General features: G+C 41.0%; 1 protein-coding gene across 1 annotated transcript; it reads left to right on the forward strand.

Moving 5' to 3' along the window:
• Window positions 1-13,203: 13,203 nt before the first annotated feature.
• On the forward strand, window positions 13,204-21,508 carry RPL7L1 (ribosomal protein L7 like 1). The gene is made up of 7 exons (XM_020781452.3): window positions 13,204-13,305; window positions 15,212-15,320; window positions 16,126-16,289; window positions 17,170-17,307; window positions 18,690-18,799; window positions 18,916-19,130; window positions 20,354-21,508. The coding sequence occupies exons 1-6, from the start codon at window positions 13,205-13,207 to the stop codon at window positions 19,122-19,124; spliced, it is 831 nt and encodes a 276-aa protein (XP_020637111.3). The 5' UTR covers window position 13,204; the 3' UTR covers window positions 19,125-19,130; window positions 20,354-21,508.
• Window positions 21,509-23,176: the final 1,668 nt, after the last annotated feature.

Below are 23,176 nucleotides of genomic sequence, written 5' to 3' on the forward strand. Positions count from 1 at the left end.
TTCTAGGGTTTAGAAAAGAAACCCAGTAAGTCTACTGAATTTTTCTTTATGGGATTTAGTATTTTAGCAACAAAAATAACTCATACACCATATATATGATGAGATTGGTTTCTGTCAGCTCTGTGTAATAGAGTGTGATGGCACTCAGATTACAGGTTAATTTACCCAGGTTCCCTTCATGACCTTTTCCACAATCAGCTGGTCCAAAAGAAGCCCTGTTTCCTCCTAATGGTTGTCATCCCTACCTCTGTGACATCAGAAGGACACACCCTTGTGACCAGCAGTGAATCAATTCTCCTGTCATTTCAGGTGCGAGGAGAAGTACCAATCAGATGCTTCATGTACGTGTGTGTATCTGCCCTACCTTACCTCCATCTACTTCTTGTCACTATCAGCTTTGCTCTGATGGCATTTGGCTCTCTGCAAAATTGAACCAGGCACCAGGCATGCCTTTAATTTGGAGGGCGAATGCAAGCGTGCTGGGAGCAAGGAAGAACAGTGTTGGGAACAAGGAAGAATGGGAAACCAGAGGTTGGTGGCAAAGGCAGCACGAAGCATGGGGAGACAGAAAGGGAGAGAGACCACCTTGAGGTACTTTTTGGTGGAGGGAAGAACAGAACCATTCACCATGGATCCAATGCCTTCTAGCCACCCCAATAGTAGGGCAGAACTGCCTGTGACTTAGCAACGGCTCACTCCTTATACCATGCACCTGGCATATCTATGTACATTTTCTATACCTAAAGGCAAAACTTCAATACCATCCATGCTATACTAAGAAACAGTTTAATTTATTTTCAAGCATTTCACTGTGTAATTAAGTTCTTTTTGACTGTAAACCATTCTTTTGTGAACACAAGGACAAATACACCACTTGTGTTCACTATTGACCAGGGAAAAAAACATTCATTTGTGAAGATATATTTCACCCTCCCTCTTGCTCATCTGGGCTCCTAGCAAAGATGATCTCTCACTGTGAATATCAAGAAGGAAATCTGTTCCTCACAGCAGGATGCATTAGTAGGATATTATATGGTTCCTTTTAACTGTGAATATTAACCTTTGAGAACTTTGTCCTGATTCGGAGCGAGACCCAGCAGAAGAAAGAAGAATAAGGGAGAAAGCTGAGTTGAGATAATAGGAATGGTGGTGTATGTGGTACAAGACCTAGGGTTCTTCGGGAAATATTGAGATCTCTTTCTTCTGGAGGAAAGGGTAGGCACAAAATGGGACTCACGGTATATTAAAGTAGGTTCCCACTCGTTACCTTTTCTGCTCCTACCTCTGTACAAAAGTAAAACCTCCAATGCCGTGTTATTCGTTTGTCATATCCCAAGTAAGAAAGGCAGAAAGCTATACAGTAGTGTCCTTGTCATGTTATGCTTGGGGCCAATTTCTTAACTGAAGTGGGCCTCAGCAAACTGTATTCTATTAGGAGTCCTCCTCTGTTAATTGGTCCTGATGGACTCACTGGGTGGAAGCTGTGGGTGGCAGCAGCACTAATACAGAGTTGGACCTAGATGCCGTTTAAATTGCACATAATGCCTAGGGTGATGCCTATGTCCAGGGTAGCGTAGGAATTTAAAATAGCAACTAGGCCTCATCCCCTTTTGCTACTGGGAATGCAGAAATGGTGCTGGTGGGCATTTAAAAGAGCGAGCTCTCAGCTAGCTAGCTTTTGCAGAAGAATTTACTGGGGCCTCGTTGCTGCCAGAGGATGCTGACGCCAGTCCTGATTACATTACCAGAGAAAAAGAGGACAGAGCATGTAAGCACTCTAAACGGTATTTTGCTAGTGTGTCAGTGACTGTTTATATTCATAGGAAGAAATGGAAGAGGGGGAAGCAAAACAGGATACAAACTCAACTTTACAGTACTTGATCTCTACAGATCTAACAGTACAGTTCCTGAGCAGCATATTAAATGCAAGGAATGATTTTTCTGTTTTGTTTTGTTTTGTTTTTTTCTGCAGAGAAATGCACTTATCCTCAATATGCTCTTCTGAATGATGGGTCCAAATCCTTGTTTATTAAAGAAGCGTTGAATTTATGGTGTTCAGCTTATATAACACTGCAGCTGCAGAGTAACGAGTTCATTGTTTGTAGCTTCACAGAGAAGATTCTGGCAAGAGCAAAAAAATACTTTAAGCTATCCAAAAGAATTGTTCAGTATATTAATCAAAATAAATCAGAAAGGATGACCATTTTTGGAGAAAACAGGCAACCCTCCCCCCCTCCCCGCACACACACACAAAACGCACACTCAGAGTGTATGGGTATTAATTTGGGGCTTCAGTCCAAAGGACTGTCACTGGGGAGTAAAACCCAGTGAAGACAGTGGGATTCAATGCTCAATAAGGGTGTGATCCTAATTAGCCAAGATGGCTAAGGGCCAGCTGACTAGCCAACTGAAATTGTGCTGAATTTCTCTCAGAGTAGGTATGCTGGAAATAATTTGGGACTATCCTCAGTTTGGCCAAACTTGGCACAGTGTCTGTGTTCCCAAGCCGGAGAAGGTTCAGCTCTGGCAAACGCACCAGATGTTGCCGTTCACAGGCCTGAGGAGAGAGGGAGTGCAGCCAGTACATTGTTCATGGAGCCATGTTGCTCAAAGGGGGCCCATGGAGGGGAAAATTTAAAAAAATGTCCAAAACCAAATTTCTGAAAAGAGAAACAATACTGGATATTGTGATGAAGCAGTTATGTTTCATGTACTGTTTGATTTGTAATTTCCGTTTTACTTCCAAGGACCTGTGTTAGAGGTGCCCTGGCTGGGGGGGGGAGGAGGAGTGGCTGCCGGCCAATTGGCAGTCTCCAGCTCGAGATAAGGGGATGGGCGGAGCCTCTTGCTGTCTCCCTTGCCTGTGGGCTGTGCTGTTGGATGGGACAGCCACTCTGACGAGGCAGAGAGGCAGAGGCAGGAACCCAGAGATAAGTAGATCACATTAGAGTTTCTGTTTTCTTTGAGTCTGTATATTCCCAGGCTGGGTGGTTTTAATTTCATTACTTATTTATTTAAGTTTACAAATTTAGTTTCATTTTGTTTATCAATATATTTTATATTTCATTTCAGTTTAGGAATGGTTATGAAATGTCATCTCAAAAATCTGGAACTCAAAAACACACGGAAAAACAGAAATGTGATGACATTAATAAGAGAGATGACAAATGCTTTTTCAATTTGGCATTAAATGCAAAACAAGCGAAACGAACCAAACGAAACTTTAAATTCAGAACAATGTGAGGCAAGTGCAGAACTGAAACAAAGGTCAGAATCTCACGAGGCCAGTTTGGATTTTCAAGAAACATCAAATCAAGTAAATTCTCAGTTTAAAGATTTAGAGAAACAATTGAATGTTCGTGACGAGAGTACTTCACTGTCTACAGATTCTGGCCATGGAAGACATAGTGAAGAGAAGAGTAGGTCAAATACTGGAAATGATATTGGACTTTTTATAACAGAGGTGTCTTCTCAATTGGATATAGAAAACTATGTTATTAAAGCTCATACAATGGTACCTCGACTTAAGAACTTAATCCGTATTGGGGCTGCATTCTTAAGTCGAAAAGTTCTTAAGTCAAAGCACCATTTCCCATAGGAATGCACTGAAAACCGATCAATGCGTTCTGAGGGAAGAAAAAAGGCAAAAAGGCAGGGGTAAAGGGCTGGAAATTCGAATTTCCCACCCTTTCCCCCTGCCTTTTTGTCTCCGGAGGTCTCGAAGGGCTTTCCCCCCAACATCGGAGGAAGCCCTTTGAGACCTCCAGAGGCAAAAAGGCAGGGGGAAAGGGTGGGAATTTCAAATTTCCAGCCCTTTCCCACTACCTTTTTGCCTTTGGAGGTCTCTAAGGGCTTCCTCCGATGTCGGGGGGAAAGCCCTTGGAGACCTCCAAAGGTGCCAATCACTCCGCAAAAATTGGCATCGACTTGCGAACGGAGCCTCGACCTCCGAAGGCAAAAAGGCAGGGGAAAGGGGCGGAAAATTCGAATTTCCAGCTCTTTCCCCTGCCTTTCTTCGTTCATAGGTCGAGACTCTGTTCACAAGTCAATGCCAATTTTTACGAATGGAGCCATTCGTAAGTCGAAAGGTTCGTAGGTAGGTCCCACTGTACTGGCTTTCCTAAAACATTTCCCAAATATATAGATAATCTCATTTTTCCTGAAAGTATTCTGATATGTCAAAGCTTAAATGGTGAAAAACATGACCGAGATTGGCTTGTCTGGAGTGAAGTTAAACAAGCATTATTTTGCTTTCCTTGTCGATTATTTTGGAACAACATTTGTTGCAGCATTAGCTCAGCATCTACTGTAAGTCTATGCTTGCATCAACAAAAAGATGGTCAGCAGCCAAAATGTGGCAAAAACTATGTATTCGCATCCCAGAACGTGAGAGAAACAATAATAGGCAGTGCTATCTGGCTTGGAGAGAACTAGAAAGACGCCTGTCATCTGGCAAATCCATTTACAGTCTATTGGAGGCATCAATTGAAACAGAATCTGTCAAGTGATACAACATTGTGAAACAAATCATTGATGTTGTACTATTCCTTGGTGAACGGGGGCTTGCGTTGCATGGCAGTTCCCAGCGCATTGGTGAAAAAAGACAATGGAAATTTTCTGGGAGTCATAAAGTTATTGTCTCATTGGGATCCAATTTTAAAAGGACATGTTTTGCAATTTAGAGTGTCACAAGAAAAGGAAGAACGACTTCAAGTACATTACCTCAGTGCCAATTCCCAAAACAAGTTAATTGCTGAATGTTCCTTGTAGAGCAACACATGTTGGAGGACATGAAAACTGTAAATTACAGTGGTGCCTTGACTTATGAATGACTTGACCTATGAACATTTTGTGTTACAAAGAGCTCCGTTCACAAAATTTTGCTTCGACGTGCGAACAGAAAAAAAGGCAGGGGAAAAAGGCAGGACATTCAAATAGCTAACTGTAGGTGGCGATGAGGCTGCTTCTTTGTAGCTCTTTCACCCCCACAGTTAGAGAGTGTGCGATCTGAGGAAGCTGCCTGCTAAGGTAAGGTGCTGCTGTATACTGTTTAAAAACTGTTCTGGTTATTTTTGCAGCATGATTTTTGGCTGGGGGGGTTATGTTTCCATGTTGTGATGGGTCTTGAGGGGTTGTTTTTTGGTTCCCCCCCATTTCCGATGGGGGAGTTTGGTTCCTTTTTGGAGTGTTTTTCCCATTTCTGATGGGCCATGGGGAATTTGTTTGTTTTTGTCCCCCCCCCCATTTCCAATGGGTCTTGTGGGGTTTGGTTGCTTTGGGGGGTTCCCCCATTTTTGATGTGTCTTGCATGCTTTTTGCTTTGTTCTCTTTGCATTTCTAATCTGCTCCGTTTGTTTTTGCAATGGTTCATGCATGCTTCCCTTCTTTTTTTGCTTCATTCTCTTTGCATTTCTAATCTGCTCCGTTTGTTTTCTGTGTTTTTACAATGGTTCCTGCATGCTTCCCTTGCAAATCAGAAAAGGTTTTGCAAGGGTCTGTGCTGGCTTGGTTTAAAATGTACAGTGGTGCCTCGCTTAACGAGCGCCTCGCTGAGCGATGAAATTGCTTAACGAGGCGCTCTGGGCCATCGCTGGAGCATTCGCTCAGCGATGGCCCCTATGGCGATTTTTCGCTTTGCGATATTTGCTAAGCGATTCGCTTAGCGAATATCGCATAACGAAGCCGGGGAGAACAGCTGATCGGCGGTTCCAAAATGGCCGCCGGAAGGTCCGCGCCGCATTTTCGCGCCCTGCCCTCGCTTACCGAGGGCGCGAAAATGGCGGCGCTATGGAAGAAACTCGCACAGCGGTGAGTTTTCAAGCCATAGGAACGCATTGAACGAAGTTCAATGCGTTTCTATGGCTTTTTTATTCCCGCACAGCGATGTTTCGCTATAGCGAAGGTTAATCCGGAACGGATTAACCTCGCTATGCGAGGCACCACTGTATTGGTGTAAAATGTGTGGGTTTAAAATTCCTGGTCGGGTGGTAAAAGACTGTGCTGATCAGCTAGCCGGGATATGGACTGTAATTTTTAATAGATCCCTGACACTATGCGCAGTTCCCGTCTGTCTCAAGGCTTCCGTCATCGTTCCACTGCCTAAAAAGTTGCCTACAAACAGTCCGAATGACTACAGGCCGGTGGCACTAACTTCAATCTTAATGAAGTGCTTTGAGCAGTTAGTTCGGAAATATATTATCTCCTGCCTTCCTCATCCCTTTGATGGGCTTCAGTTTGCTTATAAAGAAAATAGATCAACCGAGGATGCGATCAATACTGTGCTTTATATGGCTTTATCCCACTTGGAAACACAAGGGAATTATGTAAGAATGTTGTTCGCGGACTTTAGCTCTGCTTTTAACACCATTATACCCCACAGATTAATAGACAAACTTAAAGATCTTGATTTTCCAGATTCTATCTGTCTGTGGATTTTGGATTTTTTAACAAATCGTCCACAAAGGGTTAAACTGAATGACTACATCTCTACTGACAAGATACTCAGCACTGGCACTCCACAAGGCTGTGTCCTTAGTCCACTACTGTTCTCCATTTATTCATCGGATTGCACCAATAACCATCCCAGTAATAGGATTATCAAATTTGCAGACGATACTACACTAGTAGGACTTATCTCTGGGGATGATGAGTCTGCGTATCGGGACGAGGTATTACAGCTATCCCGCTGGTGCAAAAAAAACAATCTTTTATTTAACATCCAAAAAACCAAGGAATTCATAGTGGACTATAGGAAAAAAAGAGCAGACATTCAGCCACTGTATATAGATGGAGTTTGTGTGGAACAGGTGGTTGAATGTAAGTTTCTTGGGACTATCATAACAAATGACCTGACTTGGAGTGCAAACACCGCTGCGTTAATCAGGAAGGCACAACAACGGTTGTATTTTCTAAGGATTCTTAGAAAGCAACAATTGACTGAGAGTTTGTTAATCACCTTCTATCGGAGTTCGATTGAGAGCATATTATCCTACTGTCTCTGTGTATGGTTCACGAGCTGCACAGTGGCAGAGAAAAAGGCAATTCAAAGGGTGATTAAGATGGCCCAAAACATCATTGGCTGTTCACTCCCCTCTTTGGAAGAATTGTATAAGAACAGATGTAAGAGGAAGATATCTAACATACTGAAAGACTCCTCTCATCCGGGATATCAGCTCTTTAAACTATTACCATCAGGAAGGAGATTCAGGGTATTGAAAGCAAGGACAAGCAGATTCAAGAACAGTTTTTACCCAAGTGCAGTATTGAGTTTAAATGTGGGGCCATAGGTTTTTGGTGGATTTCAATTGCTGAGAGAAAACGGGGTATCTATATTTGGATGGTGAAAGTTGTGTATATTTTAACTTTTTTTTGTAGTGTTGTCCAGTTTTACCTTGGGGAAGAGCACCTCATTTCGTTGCACCCACTTGTGAGCGCAATGACAAATAAATTTCTTATGTCTTATGTCTTATGTCTTATCTTCTCTCTCTCTGTCTCCCTCCTTTCCTGACCTTTTTTTAACCTAAGTCATCTTAGGTTAAAAAAAATTCTCCCCCTAGTGGTAGAGGACAGATTAACTGGTTTTGCATTCGTTCCTATGGGAACGAATGCTTTGACTTACAAACTGTGCCTTGACATAAGAACAAAAAACAGCCGGAATGAATTAATCAGGTTTCAGTGCATTCCTATGGGAAATGCTGCTTTGACTTACTAACATTTTGACTTATGAACACCGTTCCATTATGGATTAAGTTTGTAAGTCAAGGCACCACTGTACTTTGCTGCTATTGTTGATTTCACGTCAGATTCATCCCATGTTGAACAAACAATATTTCTTTTGCGTTATGTAATACCATATGAATACCACTATGAAACTGTAGAAAAATTTTTAGTTTGTTGACACAAACCATAAAACATGATATGACATAGTACAGATGATATTAGAAATATTGAAAGAACATGATCTACCATTCTCGGAATTTCATGCACAGGGCTATGACAATGCAGCCAACATGGCAGGAAAATATAAAGGTGCACAACCAAGAATACTTGAGCAATGTAAAGCAGCTTTATTTTCACCATGTGGATGCCACACACTTAATTTGTGTGGAAATGATGCCACAGAATGCATTCCTGAAGCCATAACATACTTTGGAACTGTATGTTTAGTTCTAGTCCACAGTGATTAGAAATCTTGCAGAAGTGTATTGGCTGTTTTCTTCACGGCATGTCTAACACACGATTGTCAGACCATGTCGATAGTATAAAGCCCTTTGTAGCCCACCTGCCAGGCATCAAATTAGCATTAGAAAACCTCTTGGCGTTGAATCTAACTGCTGAAACAAGAACAGAGATTAATGGAGCTTTGCCTTATGTCACATCCTTCATTTGTGTGATAATGTCTGTTGTATGGTACAGAGTATTAGTTCCAGTTGATATCTGTAACAAGGTTATTCAGTCCAGAAATGCAATGCTGGATGTTGAAGTGTCCAACTTAAAAAGCTTGATTTCAGAACTGACAAATCTTTGGAACAACTGGAAAAGTATGTGGAGTGAAGCTAAGCATGTTGCTTCTAATTTGTGCATAGAAGTGAAACTCTCTGGAACTCAGAGTCGGGGTGAAACAAAATGGAAAATGGATGAATCCTCTGAAGAAGCGTATTTCAGAAAGTCTGTCTTCTATGTAATATTGGATAACGTTATTGGTGGACTGACTGTTCGTTTCAATGCTGCAGTGAACATTTCTGAGAAGTTCAGCTTCCTCTGGAAGTACCTATCAATTCCTCAAGATGAACTTAAAGAAAAATCAAAAATTTTGGCAGATCAATATCCCACTGATATCAGTGAAGATCTTGTAATGGAGATAAGTCATTTGCCATCTCTTCATCAAGCAAATTCTGGTTCATTATTGTTTATATACTAATGGGTATTATTGTTTTTATTATTTTTTACAGAAGTACCTGTCCTCTTTTTAATATATTTGCAAGTTTGTTTGAATGTAATTAATAAATATACAATTATGACACTATTGATTTATGTGAGGGGACCCATATATTAGTCTTGCTCCAGCACTTAATAATCCTCTCGGTGACTCTGGCCGTTTACTCCATTTGTCTCTGTGTGGCTTTTAAATGTGAATCTTGCACATATACCACTAAATGAGGAGAATACGGTGAGGTACATAACCCCCTGAGAAAATCTGCTAGGGGTGGGTCCAAAAGCCCCGACCACCTTTGGTGGTGATATTTGTATTTGTCTCCCCTGGAAGACAAATACAAATACAGTGGTGCCTTGCTAGACAGTTACCTCTCATGACAGTTTTTTTTGCTAGACTTTGACTTTTTGTGATCGCTATAGCAATTCACAAAACAGTGATTCCTATGGGGGAATTTCACTGGACAATGTTTGGTCCCTGCTTCGCAAACCAATTTTCGCTAGACAACGATTTTGACAGCTCCCTCCGCACTCTCAAAATGGCTGTTTTTGGGACCTAAGCTTCGCAAGACAGCTATTTAAACAGCTGATCGGCGGTTCACAAAGTGGCTTTCCTATGGCCGATCTTCGCTAGACAAAGATGATTCTTCCCCATTGGAACGCATTAAACAGGTTTCAATGCATTCCAATGGGGAAATGCTTTTCGCTAGATGATTTCACTAAACAGCGATTTCAGTGGAACAGATTATCATCGTCTAGCGAGGCACCACTGTATCCCATCTCTAATAAACATCCATTTGCTTTGGTCTTAAACTTTCAAAATATCTCAGAACTATGGCTATCAGAAAAATAATTAATATACGATGTATGGCACCACTAATGGCTTCTCAATTCAGTCTTAACATATGTTACATTTTGCCAAAAACTCATAGAATTAGGAATGGTTTCAGAATTTATGGAGCAGAAGATTAACTGAAACTGTAATATTCAACTGAAAGACTGATTTCTCTGGATGTTTGTAGCACATCTGTAAAAATATCAGTTGTTAGTTTTAATGTATTATTTAAACATAATGGATTGTTTGTTTTAGAATTGTTTTGCATGCTGCTTAATTCTGTGAACTGGAAAACATCAGGCTCAAATTGTATTCCGGCCATTAACTCATTGAAATTGATTTGCTTAGCTTTCCAAGTTCCTCTAAGATCAGAACTTGGAAAAATTATTTTTAAGACCATAGCTCCCAAAGTACCCTAGCCCTGTTGACCATGGATGATCCAAAAAGCAACTTTTGGAAGCTGTTCTAGTATTTACCTATGAGCAAGCCACTATCAGTTCCAAAACTGCAGTCTGGTAATGATAATTTTGTACTGTAAGGTTGATATCCTGTGTGGTGTAGTAGACAGAACAACAGACGAGGACTCTGGAAAACCGGGTTCAAATCCCTGATCAGCCATAGAAAATTTACTGGGGGAGTGGAACTGGTAAAACAATTCCTTAAATATCTCACTTACTTTGAAAACCCTATTAGAATCGCCTTAAAGTTGTTTCTGACTTGACCACACATGACAACAATGGTTATAAGAATTACCTAAAGAATGTTGTGAGGATCAAGTAGGAAAATCCATTTATGTTGTTCTAAGGTTCTCAGAGGAAGAGTTTTTAAAAAACTAATTAAATATTTTATTTTTAATCAACAGGTATATAAAATATTACTGTTACACTAATCCACTGGAATGAAAATGGCTTTGGAAACCAACAGATTTGAATCTCAGTGATACTAGGGGCAAACCAATGCTAATTTCTACACAGTACTGTTAAGCATTGCATGCCAGTGATTCTTCACACTGGGAGGAAAGCCACGGTGGTTTCATCCTGAAATTCAACATGTCTGGGAACTTTGGAAATGAATTAGAAGGAAAATCTATCTTTACTGTTTTTATAACATTTGGCAAAATGAGAAGCTGGAGCATCTGTACTGCTTATATAAAGGTATGCCTTTCATTCCCAACTCTGCTATTAATGTGTGTGAGAAAGTGAGTGTGTGCATATTAATCTCTTCTTAAAGCTTCAAGTGAATAAACTGACAATATTTCCAGCCTTCCCCTATCTGGGCCCCTCCAGATGTTTTGATCTACAACTCTCTCTGAGGATATTTGCTATAGTTCTGGATGCAAAGTACTTACTTGAATGCCCACTGTGTTTCACAGGACTTAAAACACACGATATGCCTAATATGCAAATACAGTATATATAGGATTACCCAAGAGTAAGTTGTCCAGATTGGTCACTGTGTGAAAAAAATATTGGACTAAATAAGCCTTCAGTCTGATATATGCCCACATTTAGCCTAGGAGGCAGTCTTAGAATGGGATGTAATCTTCATATTTTTTATTTTTATTTATTTATTTATTGTATTTATACCCCGCCTATCTAGTCATTTCGACCACTCTAGGCGGCTTCATACATTGCATTAAGATGGTTGTGCAGGATACTCTGGCCCCATGAAAATTCCAACATATTGGCTGAAACCCTGTAGCTTAGTTTAGTAAGTTGTACTAGAGTGGGTCCATTGAATCAGTGGGAATTTGATAAGTCAATTCCTCCATAAATTCCATTGACCCAAATGGGTTTACTGTAGTTGAGACTCACTGCACTAAAGTAGTTGCAGCTAGAGTAGGTCCATTTGAATCAATGGAACATACAAGGGAGCTGACTCATCAAATGCACACTGACTCAACTACTATACCCTAATGTAGGGTAGCATTTACTATGCTAAGCAACAGGATTTGAGCCATTTATTGTTAGCTGTACACAGTTAGCACTGTGGGCTGAAGGTTAGGTTAGTTGAAATGTTTAATGTACACATCTTGTGTTTCCTGAAACCACAGTGAATTGTAATGGCTCCCTGGAATAGGGTCTACACATGGACTATCAAAGTATTTCACTTCTGCTTCCTACATCTGACAAACTGGCACAGGACTCAGACAAAAAAGTATTCCAGTAACCAATAGATATATTGGAACAATCTTTGTCCCAGCCTGTTTTTATCTGTAAAGAACAAAAAACTGTACTGTATGTGGTATACATGGTCTGAAGCTGAATATCAAAAAAACTAAGATCATGGCCACTGGTCCCATCATCTCCTGGCAAAAAGAAGGGGAAGATATGGGCTCCATGATCACTGCAGATGGTGACAGCAGCCATGAAATTGAAAGATGCCTGCTTCTTGGGAGGAAAGCAATGGCAAACCTAGACAGCATCTTAAAAAGAAGAGACATCTCCTTGCCTACAGAGGTCTGCGTAGTCAAAGCTATGGTTTTTAGCAGTAGTGATGTATGGAAGTGAGAGCTAGACCATTAGACCATAAAGAAGGTTGACCGCCGAAGAATTGATGCTTTTGAATTGTGGTGCAGGAGGAGACTTGAGTCCCCTGGACTGCAAAGAGAACAAACCTATTCATTTTGAAGGAAATCAACCCTGAGTGTTCACTGGAAGGACAGATCCTGAAGCTGAGGCTCCAATACTTTGGCCATCTCATGAGAAGAGAAGACTCCCTGGAAAAGACCCTGATGTTAGGAAAGTGTGAGGGCAAGAGGAGAAGGGGATGACAGAAGAAAAGATGGTTGGACAATGTTATCGAAGCTACCAACATGAATTTGACACAACTCCAGTGAGGCAGTGGAAGACAGGAGGGCCTGGCGTGCTCTGATCCATGGGGTCACGAAGAGTCGGAGTCGGACTAAATAACAACACCCTTATCAGGAAAAGCAACAAGTTACATATTAATTCATTACATTCAAACTCTGTGTCAACTTTCACAAGTCATACAACATAGGGAAAATTGCCTTTATTGCTATTGGTAGAAATATTTAAAAGTTTTAAAACAAGTTTTGCCCCCGCTTAAGATCTCGCTTTAAAAGAACCGGGATTCTTCTCTTTGCTTTTTTCCTCAGGAGATCACGTTGCAAGCTGTATCACAACCACGCTAAATATATCTAAGCATATTTTTTTTGGTCGCTCTTACACATTTCTCGCCCAGACACAGTGAAAGTGAACCAGGAAGTTCCCTCTCCGTTGAGCAGTGTTGTTCTCATATTTTTCACGTTTATGCCACTAGATCACCAAAGAGATAAAAATCAATCCGCTTTAGTTAGAGGTGCCCCGATTTGCGTTTTAAGGCGACTATTTCCTAGGCAGCGTTCTTGGGGAATTCTGGGGGCTGTAGTCCCATCCGCAACCTCATTTCGGCCAAACTATGAAGGGAAGACAGCGCATGCACTGGAAGCAGGAAGCATTTTCTGGTTTGGGCAAGGCTGCCGAGACCCGCATGCGCAGTGGTGCAGTATTGGATCCGAGAAAGATGGCGGCGCCTGAGTGAGTTTTGGGGAGAGTAAGAAGGTGGCGGGACCATCTGCGTCCATCCTGGGAGAGGGTGGCCTTCTGACGGGCTTCTGGGATAGAAGCGGGGGTCGGAGACTTGTAAGACTAAAGACGGTGTCTGGGCATACCCGGCGCTTCGTCACCAGAGGAAGAAAGTTGGAGTCTACGGGAGCTGGTGTGCTTTTCGAAGCCTTGGCAAGCATGTGTGTCCCGGGAGAACCGGAGGAAGGCGTGCGGAGAGAGGGGGGGGGCTCGGATATTGAGGGTTTAGACGGGGGAAAGTTGGTTTTTAAACTCCAGAATAGTTATGTTCGTCTGGTTTGTGCACCTTTCGGTAGGGAAAAATGGCGTACTTCTGGGAATCTGTTGTCAGTGTAGCTTTTCCAAACATCCAAAAAAGCCTCCGATCTTTATTTTTTGTATATTAGATACCTGAACAGGTGTGATTTTTTCCTAAACCATACTGGTTGGGTCTAAACTTAGTCACACCTCTTTGAATCCATTGTACGTAGTTAATTATAGCAAACTTCAGTCCCATGGATTTCAGTAGGATGTTAGCTAATGTGTACTCACTCTCTCTAGAATCAGGCTTGTCCAACCTTGGCCCTCCAGATGTTCTTGGACTTCAACTCCCAGAAATCCTGGCTAGCAGAGGTGGTGCTGAAGGCTTCTGGGAGCTGAAGTCCAAGAACACCTGGAGGGCCAAGGTTGGACAAGCCTGCTAGATAGATAGACAGACAGACAAACATATGGATACAGTAGATATAGATATAGTACACACACATATATATGTATTATATCTCTATCTATAGATAGATACATATCTATATACAGTGGGGTCTTGAGTTAAGAACATTTTGACTTAAGAACCACTCTCATAGGAAAATATTGACTTGACATACATACTTAGATTTGAGTTAAGAACTAAAAAAACCACGTGGGAGGCAGGGAAAGTGCAAAATTTGAACTTTCGGTTAACTGTTGGCCAGTGAAAAGGGTGCCTGTCTGCTTCCTCACTCCTCCCAGCGTTTAGAGAGTGGATTGGGAGACAGTCTTCGGACTGCCTGGTCCTGGACTGCCTGGACTGTATTTTCCCTGCCTTCCCTGAACCTTTCTTGACCTAAGAAAAAAAGAAACAAAATATCCCCCTCTAGTGGTCGAAGGCAGAATAGCAGCTTCCCATTAGTTTCTATGGACGGGAAAGAGCAGATACGGATCAAATGGTTCTCAATGCATTCCTATGGGAAATGCAGATTTGACTTGAGAACATTTTGACTTGAGAACTGCCTTCCAATACGGATTAAGTTCTCAAGTCACGACCCTACTGTAGCTATCTCTATATATATCTATATTATATCGAGAGAGAGAGATCTGGGTTCTAGTTGCATTTGTGTGAATTTATTTACTGTATTTAGTTAGTTTTTGATGGATTGGTATACATTACTGCTTTAATTGGATTTTTAGTACTGCTTGTGTTTTCCATTTTTGTATTTTCCATTTCTCAGGATGACATTTTTAAAAATAGTATTTTTCTTGGGTCTAACATTGTGTTTTTATTATGTAAGATGTCTTTTTACTCATTGTTCCTATCTTTAGTTATTATTTTTTAATGATGTTAATCGCCATTGTATACTCATTGTTTTCAATTTCAAATAGTCTTTCAATGTTGTGAGTTGCCTCATGTCCCTTTCAAGGAAAAAGGCAAGATAAAAATAAATAAGTTCTGGCTTGACCATGGAAACATACTTGGCATATAAAATGGTAAACTATTTTGTGAATATCTCACTTATCACAAAAACCCTATTCAGGTCTCTGTAAGTCAGAAGCAACTAGATGAGACGTAATAACAGCACATAAAATTTGTTTTAGCTTTACATCTAAGCTTTTCCTCTGTATTTAGACCACAAAGGAAGATACCTTTGGTGCCTGAAAATTTACTGAAGAAAAGGAAGGCCTATCAGGCAATCAAGGCTACCCAAGCAAAGCAGGCGCTGCTCGATAAGAGAAAGGTAGGAGAGTCATAACGTTTGGCAGGGCATCGCACTGTTTAATTACATTTAAATTATGAAGTGTGAGAGTTCTGTTATGAGTACCCTTAAGCAGGACAGCTGTGTCCAGTAGGCTAAAGGAAAACAAATATATATGAAAAATAAAACTAGAATGAACTTGGCATTAGAAGCTGAAAATAGTTCACAAAGAAATATGATATTTTACATTAGGCATTGATATTTTACTGAGGTATTTATTATTTAAGATTATGAAAAGTTCTGTTGTATCTGATAACCCCTCTTCACCCCTTGTGTTTTTGAGATTAAAAGCTGCTCCTACTGTCATATTTCAGTCCCCTTTACATTGCATTTCTTTAGTTCATCAAAACCCTTTGTAATACAGTTAGAGAGCCATTGTAAAAGTCTGTGTCCTTTTTTAAAAACAAAGTATTGTCTGAGCCGTCTTCATGCGAAGCATGGCTTTTTTAATCAATTAACAAAATTAGAATAATATGGCTGAGATTCTGGAGCCTGAAGGTGAAAAATCAAACCATCATCTTGGTCTCTTTCATCTTCTAAAACTCCTTTGTCACATTCAGAATCAATCTCTTGTCCTCCTTCTCTCCAGTATTATCAGCTATATGTTGTAATTCCCTCAGATTGGGACTGTACCATTCATTTTGTAGTTTTTAACATCGTGATGTACAGATGTTTAATACTAGTATGCATTGAAGTGTTTTGCACATTAATTAAAAGAACTAGGTAATGTATGGTATAATAACAATTCAGTGACTAAAGTCAAGGTATTTTACTGCTTTTATCTTAGTACCAAAAAGGAAAACAGATATCATTCAAACGCCTTGAGTCATTTTTGCGGGACTCGCATCGGAAAAACAGAGATGATGTCCGCCTGCGTCGCATGGAACAGAAGCCTGGAGCACTTCTTATGCCTGAGGGACACAAATTGGCATTTGTTGTACGGATAGCAGAGTAAGATAGTGGTGGATTTACTTAGTAATCTGGCTTGCTTTGGTTTGCTTGTACATTCTTACTTGTGTTGATGGGGAGAGGGTAACTACAGTGGTGCCTCGCTAGACAGTTACCCCGCATGACAGTTTTTTCACTAGACACTGACTTTTTGCGACCACTATAGCGATTCGCAAAACAGTGATTCCTATGGGGGAATTTCGCTGGACAATGTTTGGTCCCTGCTTCACAAACCGATTTTCGCTAGACAATGATTTTGACAGCTCTCTCCACGCTCACAAAACAGGTGTTTTCGGGACCTAAGCTTCGCAACGCAGTGATTTAAACAGCTGATCAGCGCTTCGTAAAGTGGCTTTCCTATGGCCCATCTTCGCTAGACAATGATGATTCTTATTGGAACGCATTAAACAGGTTTCAATGCATTCCAATGGGGAAATGCTTTTCGCTAGACAGTGATTTCGCTAAACAGCGATTTCAGTGGAACGGATTATCGTCTAGTGAGGCACCACTGTATTTGAAGTAACCATGGCCATACTCTTCAAAATCACTTCACAGTACTGTTGAATTATGGAAACACTGAGGACTGCTGAACTGAGCACTGAATGGAAATGGCCATCTGCCTTTTAAAAGCAAGAATATAATACCTCAGTGTTAAATAAGCAACATGTGGTTTCCAGTTTTGTTTTTCAGCACAGTCCCCTAAGTGAGGTCATTATAAACCTGGAAGATGGCCCTTAGTTATGGCCTTGGCTCGGGCTGCTACTAGATTAACTTATAACTTAGACATGCAACTTCTGAGAAAATACAGAGTAAATTGTTTTTAAATATGTGTTGTTTATAAAGTGAAACTTTAGTTACTGACATGTTTTTCATTTTAATTTAGTATTAGAGGAGTGAGCCCGCAAGTGCGGCATGTGATTGAGAACCTTCGTCTTAGAAAAATTTACAGTGGCACTTTTGTTAAGTTGTCACCAGGAACCCTAAAATTGCTGCGAACGGTGGAGCCCTATGTGGCATGGGGGTTAGTACATCTTTCATTTTTATTGTTAGGGGTTGAGAGTGAGGGGTTTAATTGAGTAAAGGTAATGAGAGGAATATATCCAGGTACCTCATGACTCCTTTTTTGTATTCCAGAACTGTTTCTCTTGACTCTTACTCTGCTCTTCTATATGTGATTTAGTTAAGGAGGAAAAACAGGTGCTACCTGTGTTGCTGCTACCTTAGGAAAAGTATGTTCATTCAAAGGCTACTGTGAAAAATTATTTAGCAAAGTGTGGAGTCCGGTTCAAATTACATTCCTTATTGAGTCAGGTGGCCTCTCATTTTGTGAAGCAGTGTAAAGCTGTTAGAAATTGGGATAGTTCACAGCGGTGCAGTGTTTAAACTGATCTGTGTTGTCATAAATCATTATAATTAGACTTCTCTAATGAAATCATACCCATCACCAGCTAATAATCCAGAAACAACCTTTTTCCTTTAGATTGTGCTCACTGTTTCAATCTTCTTCAGAGTTCTAAAACTATTTAGGAAAATTTGGTCAGTGATAGAATGGGAGACAGTTCAGCTTAATAGTAGTACACGTTCAGAGGTTTAGGAGGTTAGAACATGTTTGTGTTCTGTGGGTCAGAAAGTCTTAAAATCAAATCAGTTTACAGATGTGTAAGTGGTGTGGAACTTTTAAACTGATGGGAGTGCATCCTTAGGTGACTTAGAGATAAGATTTGTAGTCAATTTCTTGGATGATTTTGATGGATTTTATTTGCTTGTTGGAATGGTTTAAGGAATGAATATGCTAAAGTTGTCCATGCCCTAAGTGCAGTGTAGGAGATAATGTGATATTTTCGTTAATCAAAGTTAGCTTGTAAGTATAGGGAGGTTCTGATGCGTTCTTGGGATTGCTTTCATAATGGGGAAAGTCATTGGAAGCTGCAGGATTGGGGGGGCCACTTTCATTTCCAGAAATTGTAGACATCTTTGTGCCTTGCATGGCATATAATTTTAGGACAGGATTTCAGCTAATGTCTTAGATCCAGAGGTTGGAAAAGTTACTGTTTGGGGTCCGACTTTCAAAATCCCCTGGCCAATATGGCCATTAATTATTCTGATTGACTGAATCTGGGAGTTGTAATCCAAACGAAATAATTTCTCCATATAGCTTTAAATAGTAACTTGCAAAAATCATTATTAATTGGTGTATCTTCTATGCCAGTGGAGACTGATTCTTGGGCATGGAAGAATGAAAGCTCAAAATATTTAGCACTGTGCTTCCTTTTTGGGGAACTAACAATATAAAAAATATGGTTTACCGTTAAATTCAGAGGGAAAAATGCAGTGTACTGTATGTAGTTTTGTACCATTTTAAACATTTCCCCCAGTCATACCACTTTATGTATATTTGCACAGGTATCCTAACCTGAAATCTATTCGAGAATTGATCCTGAAACGAGGGCATGCAAAGCTCAAAAATAAAAAGGTTGCTCTCACGGACAACATCCTGATAGAGGAGCATCTGGGTAAGAAATTAAATGGAGGGGAACTTTAATGTTTGGGGCAGTTTGTGCTTCATAATATAAGGGGAAGATCAAATACTATCACTTTTTAAAACTCTCTCTCTCTGTCTTCCAATTAGGAAAGTATGGTATCATTTGTCTGGAAGATCTTATTCATGAAATTTATTCAGCTGGGAAACATTTTCAAGAAATCAACAACTTTCTATGGCCATTCCACCTTTCAGTAGCTCGCCACGCTGCTCGTAACAAAGTGGGATTCCACAAAGAGATTGGTGATACTGGATTTCGAGGCAATGGGATCAATGAGCTAATTCGTCATTTGAACTAGTCCCAGGTGTGTGCTTTGATGCCAATTTCTGGGAATTTTAGTCTGTGCGATTTTTAAGGGTTCTCTATGCATTCCTTTTGAAGGATTGCTGTAACTGAGAAAACTGAAGAGCTCAGTGACTTGGGTATCTGGCTGCAGAGCCAGAGTTTGGGTGTTCAGTTTCCCACTGTGGCTGCTGGGAAAAGAGCCAGCCTCTGTAGCCTTGGTTCAGCTGCACAGTCCTAGAGTTCCTCCAGAAGAAGGGAATAGTAAACCACTTCTTAGTAGAGTATGCCTAGAAATATCTGAAAAGAGTTGCCATAAGCCAGGAACAGCTTGATGGTCGTAATTATTATTTATGTGACTAAATTGTAGGTTGAGAAGGAAGCAAAATTACCTAATTAGCACCCAGGCAGAAAGCATCTTTCTTTAGACTAGTTCTCTCTGTATTCTTTGGACTGCAGTAGCTGAGGCTGGTGGGAGTTCAAATCCACAAACATTTGAGGGGTACAGGTTTGCAGTAAGTGCATGGTGCTCTAGTTGAATGTAGAGCACCTGCAAAAGGTCAAAGGTTAATCTTTAGTATCTTCAGTTTAATATACTGGATAGCAGGGATGGGAACAATCTATCTGAAATCCTGAGTCTCCTAATATGAATAAAAGAAGACTATACATAGCTTATATGGACCACTGGTTAGACCCAGTGTAAGGTAGGTTCATCATTTAGGACTTCAGGAAAACTCCAATAAGCTATCAATAGAAAGAGAAGTAAAGATTTATTTTGTGGTGGAATATACATAGTATAAATCCAGATGATTTGTGTGTAGCAGATATGAGGAAAAATCCATTCCATTTCAGAAGATAGTTTATTGGTCCCAAATATAGTGATCAATATGAAGTTTTACATATCAAGAGGAAAATTAACAGTGCATAAACCCCATTTATTTAAAGTGAACTTAGTTTCAAGCAGTGTGTTTAGCATTGCAGCATTTGATGGATTTTTAATGAAATCCCTTTTAAATGTTATCATATTTTCAGGACATCCTAATGCATGAATGGTCAATTGTCTGCTGTACAGTAGTGAATTTAATTCCTATTAGTCATTTCGCTTCATACTTCTGTCCAGTTCACTCATAACATTGTATTATTTGCTGCTTATATTTTCATCTCCAGCTTTCTCAGAGCTAATCATTATGTATATTGCTAACAGTTCCCTTTTATTTAAAGAAATCTGTATATTCTTTCTTTCAGATTGATCTTTATGCACATTTGGAGGATGTTCTGGATGATACTTATTTGTACTCTGTGAGGTACATCTGTTCTTTAGAGACTCCTGTAACTATGCATTGTATCTGCTGTCTTCAGAATGAAATGATGGAGCAACTATTCCTTGTAAATCAAAAGATACTCAAGATATAACTTAAATATTCTGACCAAATTGTGACTCTATATTCAATGCATCATTCAACCTTTATTTGCGTTCTCCGACCCACTAATGTGACTCTGTATTGAATGGAAGAACTGTACAAAGGACTCCTAAAATGTTAAGAGTGTAACTTTAGCATCCTCTTTCTGGAAGTAATATATACAGTGGTGCACCGCAAGACGATGTTAATCGGTTCCATTGAAATCGCTGTTTAGCAAAAACATCGTCTTGCGAAAAGTGTTTCCACATTGGAATGCATTGAATCCGTTTAATGCATTCCAATGGGGAAAATAGTTGTTTTGTAAAAATCGGCCATAGGGAAGCTATTTTGCAAAGCACTGATCAGCTGTTTAAATTGCTGTCTTGCGAAGCATTGGTCCCGAAAACACCCGTTTTGCGAAGATCGCCCATAGGGAAGCCATTTTGCAAAGCCGCCAATCAGCTCTTAAAATCGTCATCTTGCGAAGCATTGGTCCCGAAAGAAAACCCGTCTTGCAAAGCACACACCGAAACATTGTCCAGCGAAAATTACCCATAGGATACACTGTTTTGCAAAGTGCAATGGAGATTGCAAAACCTCATCGTCATGCGGATTCGTCATTTTGCGGGGTAATTGTCTTGTGAGGTACCACTGTACGTGGAAAGACAATGTGAAACTCTAGTAGTTTGTTTTGTGTGGATTTTCAGTATCTACCTCTCAACTACAAAAGTGGAAATATTTAGCATCTTAGTTAATTTGTTTCTGTAGTGTACACTCTAGATAAAGAACATGGGAGCAGAGGTCATCCTTTGAAAGGTTTGAGCACCTATCGTCTGATCACAACAGGATCTCTCACCTCTCCCTTACCCTGTCTTTTTCCAGTTGATGCCTTAATGTTTCCTGTCAGATTCACGGATTGCTCTTCTCTAAATGCCCATTTCAGTGTCAACCTTCCGCTTTGTTAGATGAAAGTCAAATAAAATGTATTATTTTGTGCTTATTTTGGGATGTCTGTTCTGACGTGTGCAAGTTGGGGAATGGGGTTAACAATTTTTTCTTGTCTATTGCCTTTTAACACTAAGCTAGAAGCATCACTAGTGGTGTGTTACTTTATTTGAGTGAGTGGGATATAAACAAGATAAACTACAACCCTAGAAATGAAAAAGTATTCCTAAGTAGCCTGCAGATGCATAAATACAAATTATTTAAAGGGAAAGTATGTACTACAATTTTCTAATTATTACATGCTTGTGTTCCCATGAATTCTTATTTCTAATTGAAGTTTGTGGTTTCATCACGGTTCTGCTCGGTGTTTGTTTTGGAATTGCCTGTGGATGTAGTTACATATTTGGTTTTTTTCATTTTGGGAAAGAGAGCTTCCAGCTTAGTAAAACTATAACTCACTATGACAGAAATCTTTACTGTTTAGCTAGATAGATGGTGAAAGGTTGCAGTAAGTTCAGTTGTCTGTTGATCAAACCAAGCATGAGCCTTACTCCCTTATATGTACAGTGGACCCTTGACTTATGGAATTATTCCGTATTAGAACAGTGGCCGCAGGTCGAAAAGTCCGTAGGTCGAAGGTCCATTTCCCATAGGAATGCATTGAAAACCAGCCAAAGGGTGGGAAATTCTGGGCTTCCAAAGCTGCACCTACTGCCCTCTGCCTTCTGTCCCCGCTGCTCCCGGGGACGGGAGGCAGAGGGCACGGAGGACAGGAGACAGAGGGCAGCGAGTGCAGCTTTGGAAGCCTGGCAAGCGGAAAGCTGCTCCATGCCCGCTGCCGGGTTTCGGCTTCCTGGCTTCCAAACCCCCTCTGCTGCCCTCTGTCTCTTGTTCCCAGTGCCCTCTGCCTCTGTGGGGACAGGAAACAGAGGGCAGTGGCGGGCAGAGGACAGCGGAGGAGGTTTGAAAGCTGGCAGCGGGCGCGGAGTGGCTTTCGGCTTGCCGGGCTTCCAAAGCTGCACCCGCTGCACTCTACCATGGGGACAGGAGGCAGAGGGCAACAGAGACAGGAGACGGAGGGCAGCGGGTGCAGCTTTGGAAGCCCGGCAGGCGGAAAGCTGCTCCATGCCTGCTGCAGGCTTTCGGCTTTCTGGGCTTCCAAACCCCCTCTGCTGCCCTCTGTCTCCCATCCCCAGTGCCCTCTGCCTCCTGTCCCTGGTGCCCTCTGTATCCTGTCCCTGTGGGTACAGGAGGCAGAGGGCAACAGGGACAGGAGAGAAGAGGGCAGCAGAGGGGCTTTGGAAGCCTGGGAAGCTGGCCGTGGGCACAGAGGTAGGACGGTTTTGGCTTCCCAGGCTTCCAAATCTGCCCCCAATGCCAGTGGGGATGGCTTTGAATTTCCCGCCCTTTCCCCCTGCCTTTCCTAGGACGAAGCTCCAGCCACAGGTTGAACCAAAATTTGGCGGCCAGAGCTTTTCATACCTTGAAATTTTCATAAGTAGGGACCTTCATAAGTCGAGGGTCCACTGTATCCAGTCACTGTTGAGCTAGGCACACAGGAATTGTTGAAGGTGAAAAGCTAGAAGTCTATAGACATGCCCTTCCTGAGTTTGTAGAAAGAGTGGCATCTAGTGGCAAAATCAAGAATTAGCCAATGTGAATTATTTGGGGGTAGATGCAAGTATAGCAGCTCTAGGAAAAATTAGCATCTCTTTACTTGGGA

The sequence above is a fragment of the Pogona vitticeps genome, chromosome 5 (genome assembly GCF_051106095.1).
Source record: "Pogona vitticeps strain Pit_001003342236 chromosome 5, PviZW2.1, whole genome shotgun sequence".
NCBI lineage: Eukaryota > Metazoa > Chordata > Lepidosauria > Squamata > Agamidae > Pogona > Pogona vitticeps.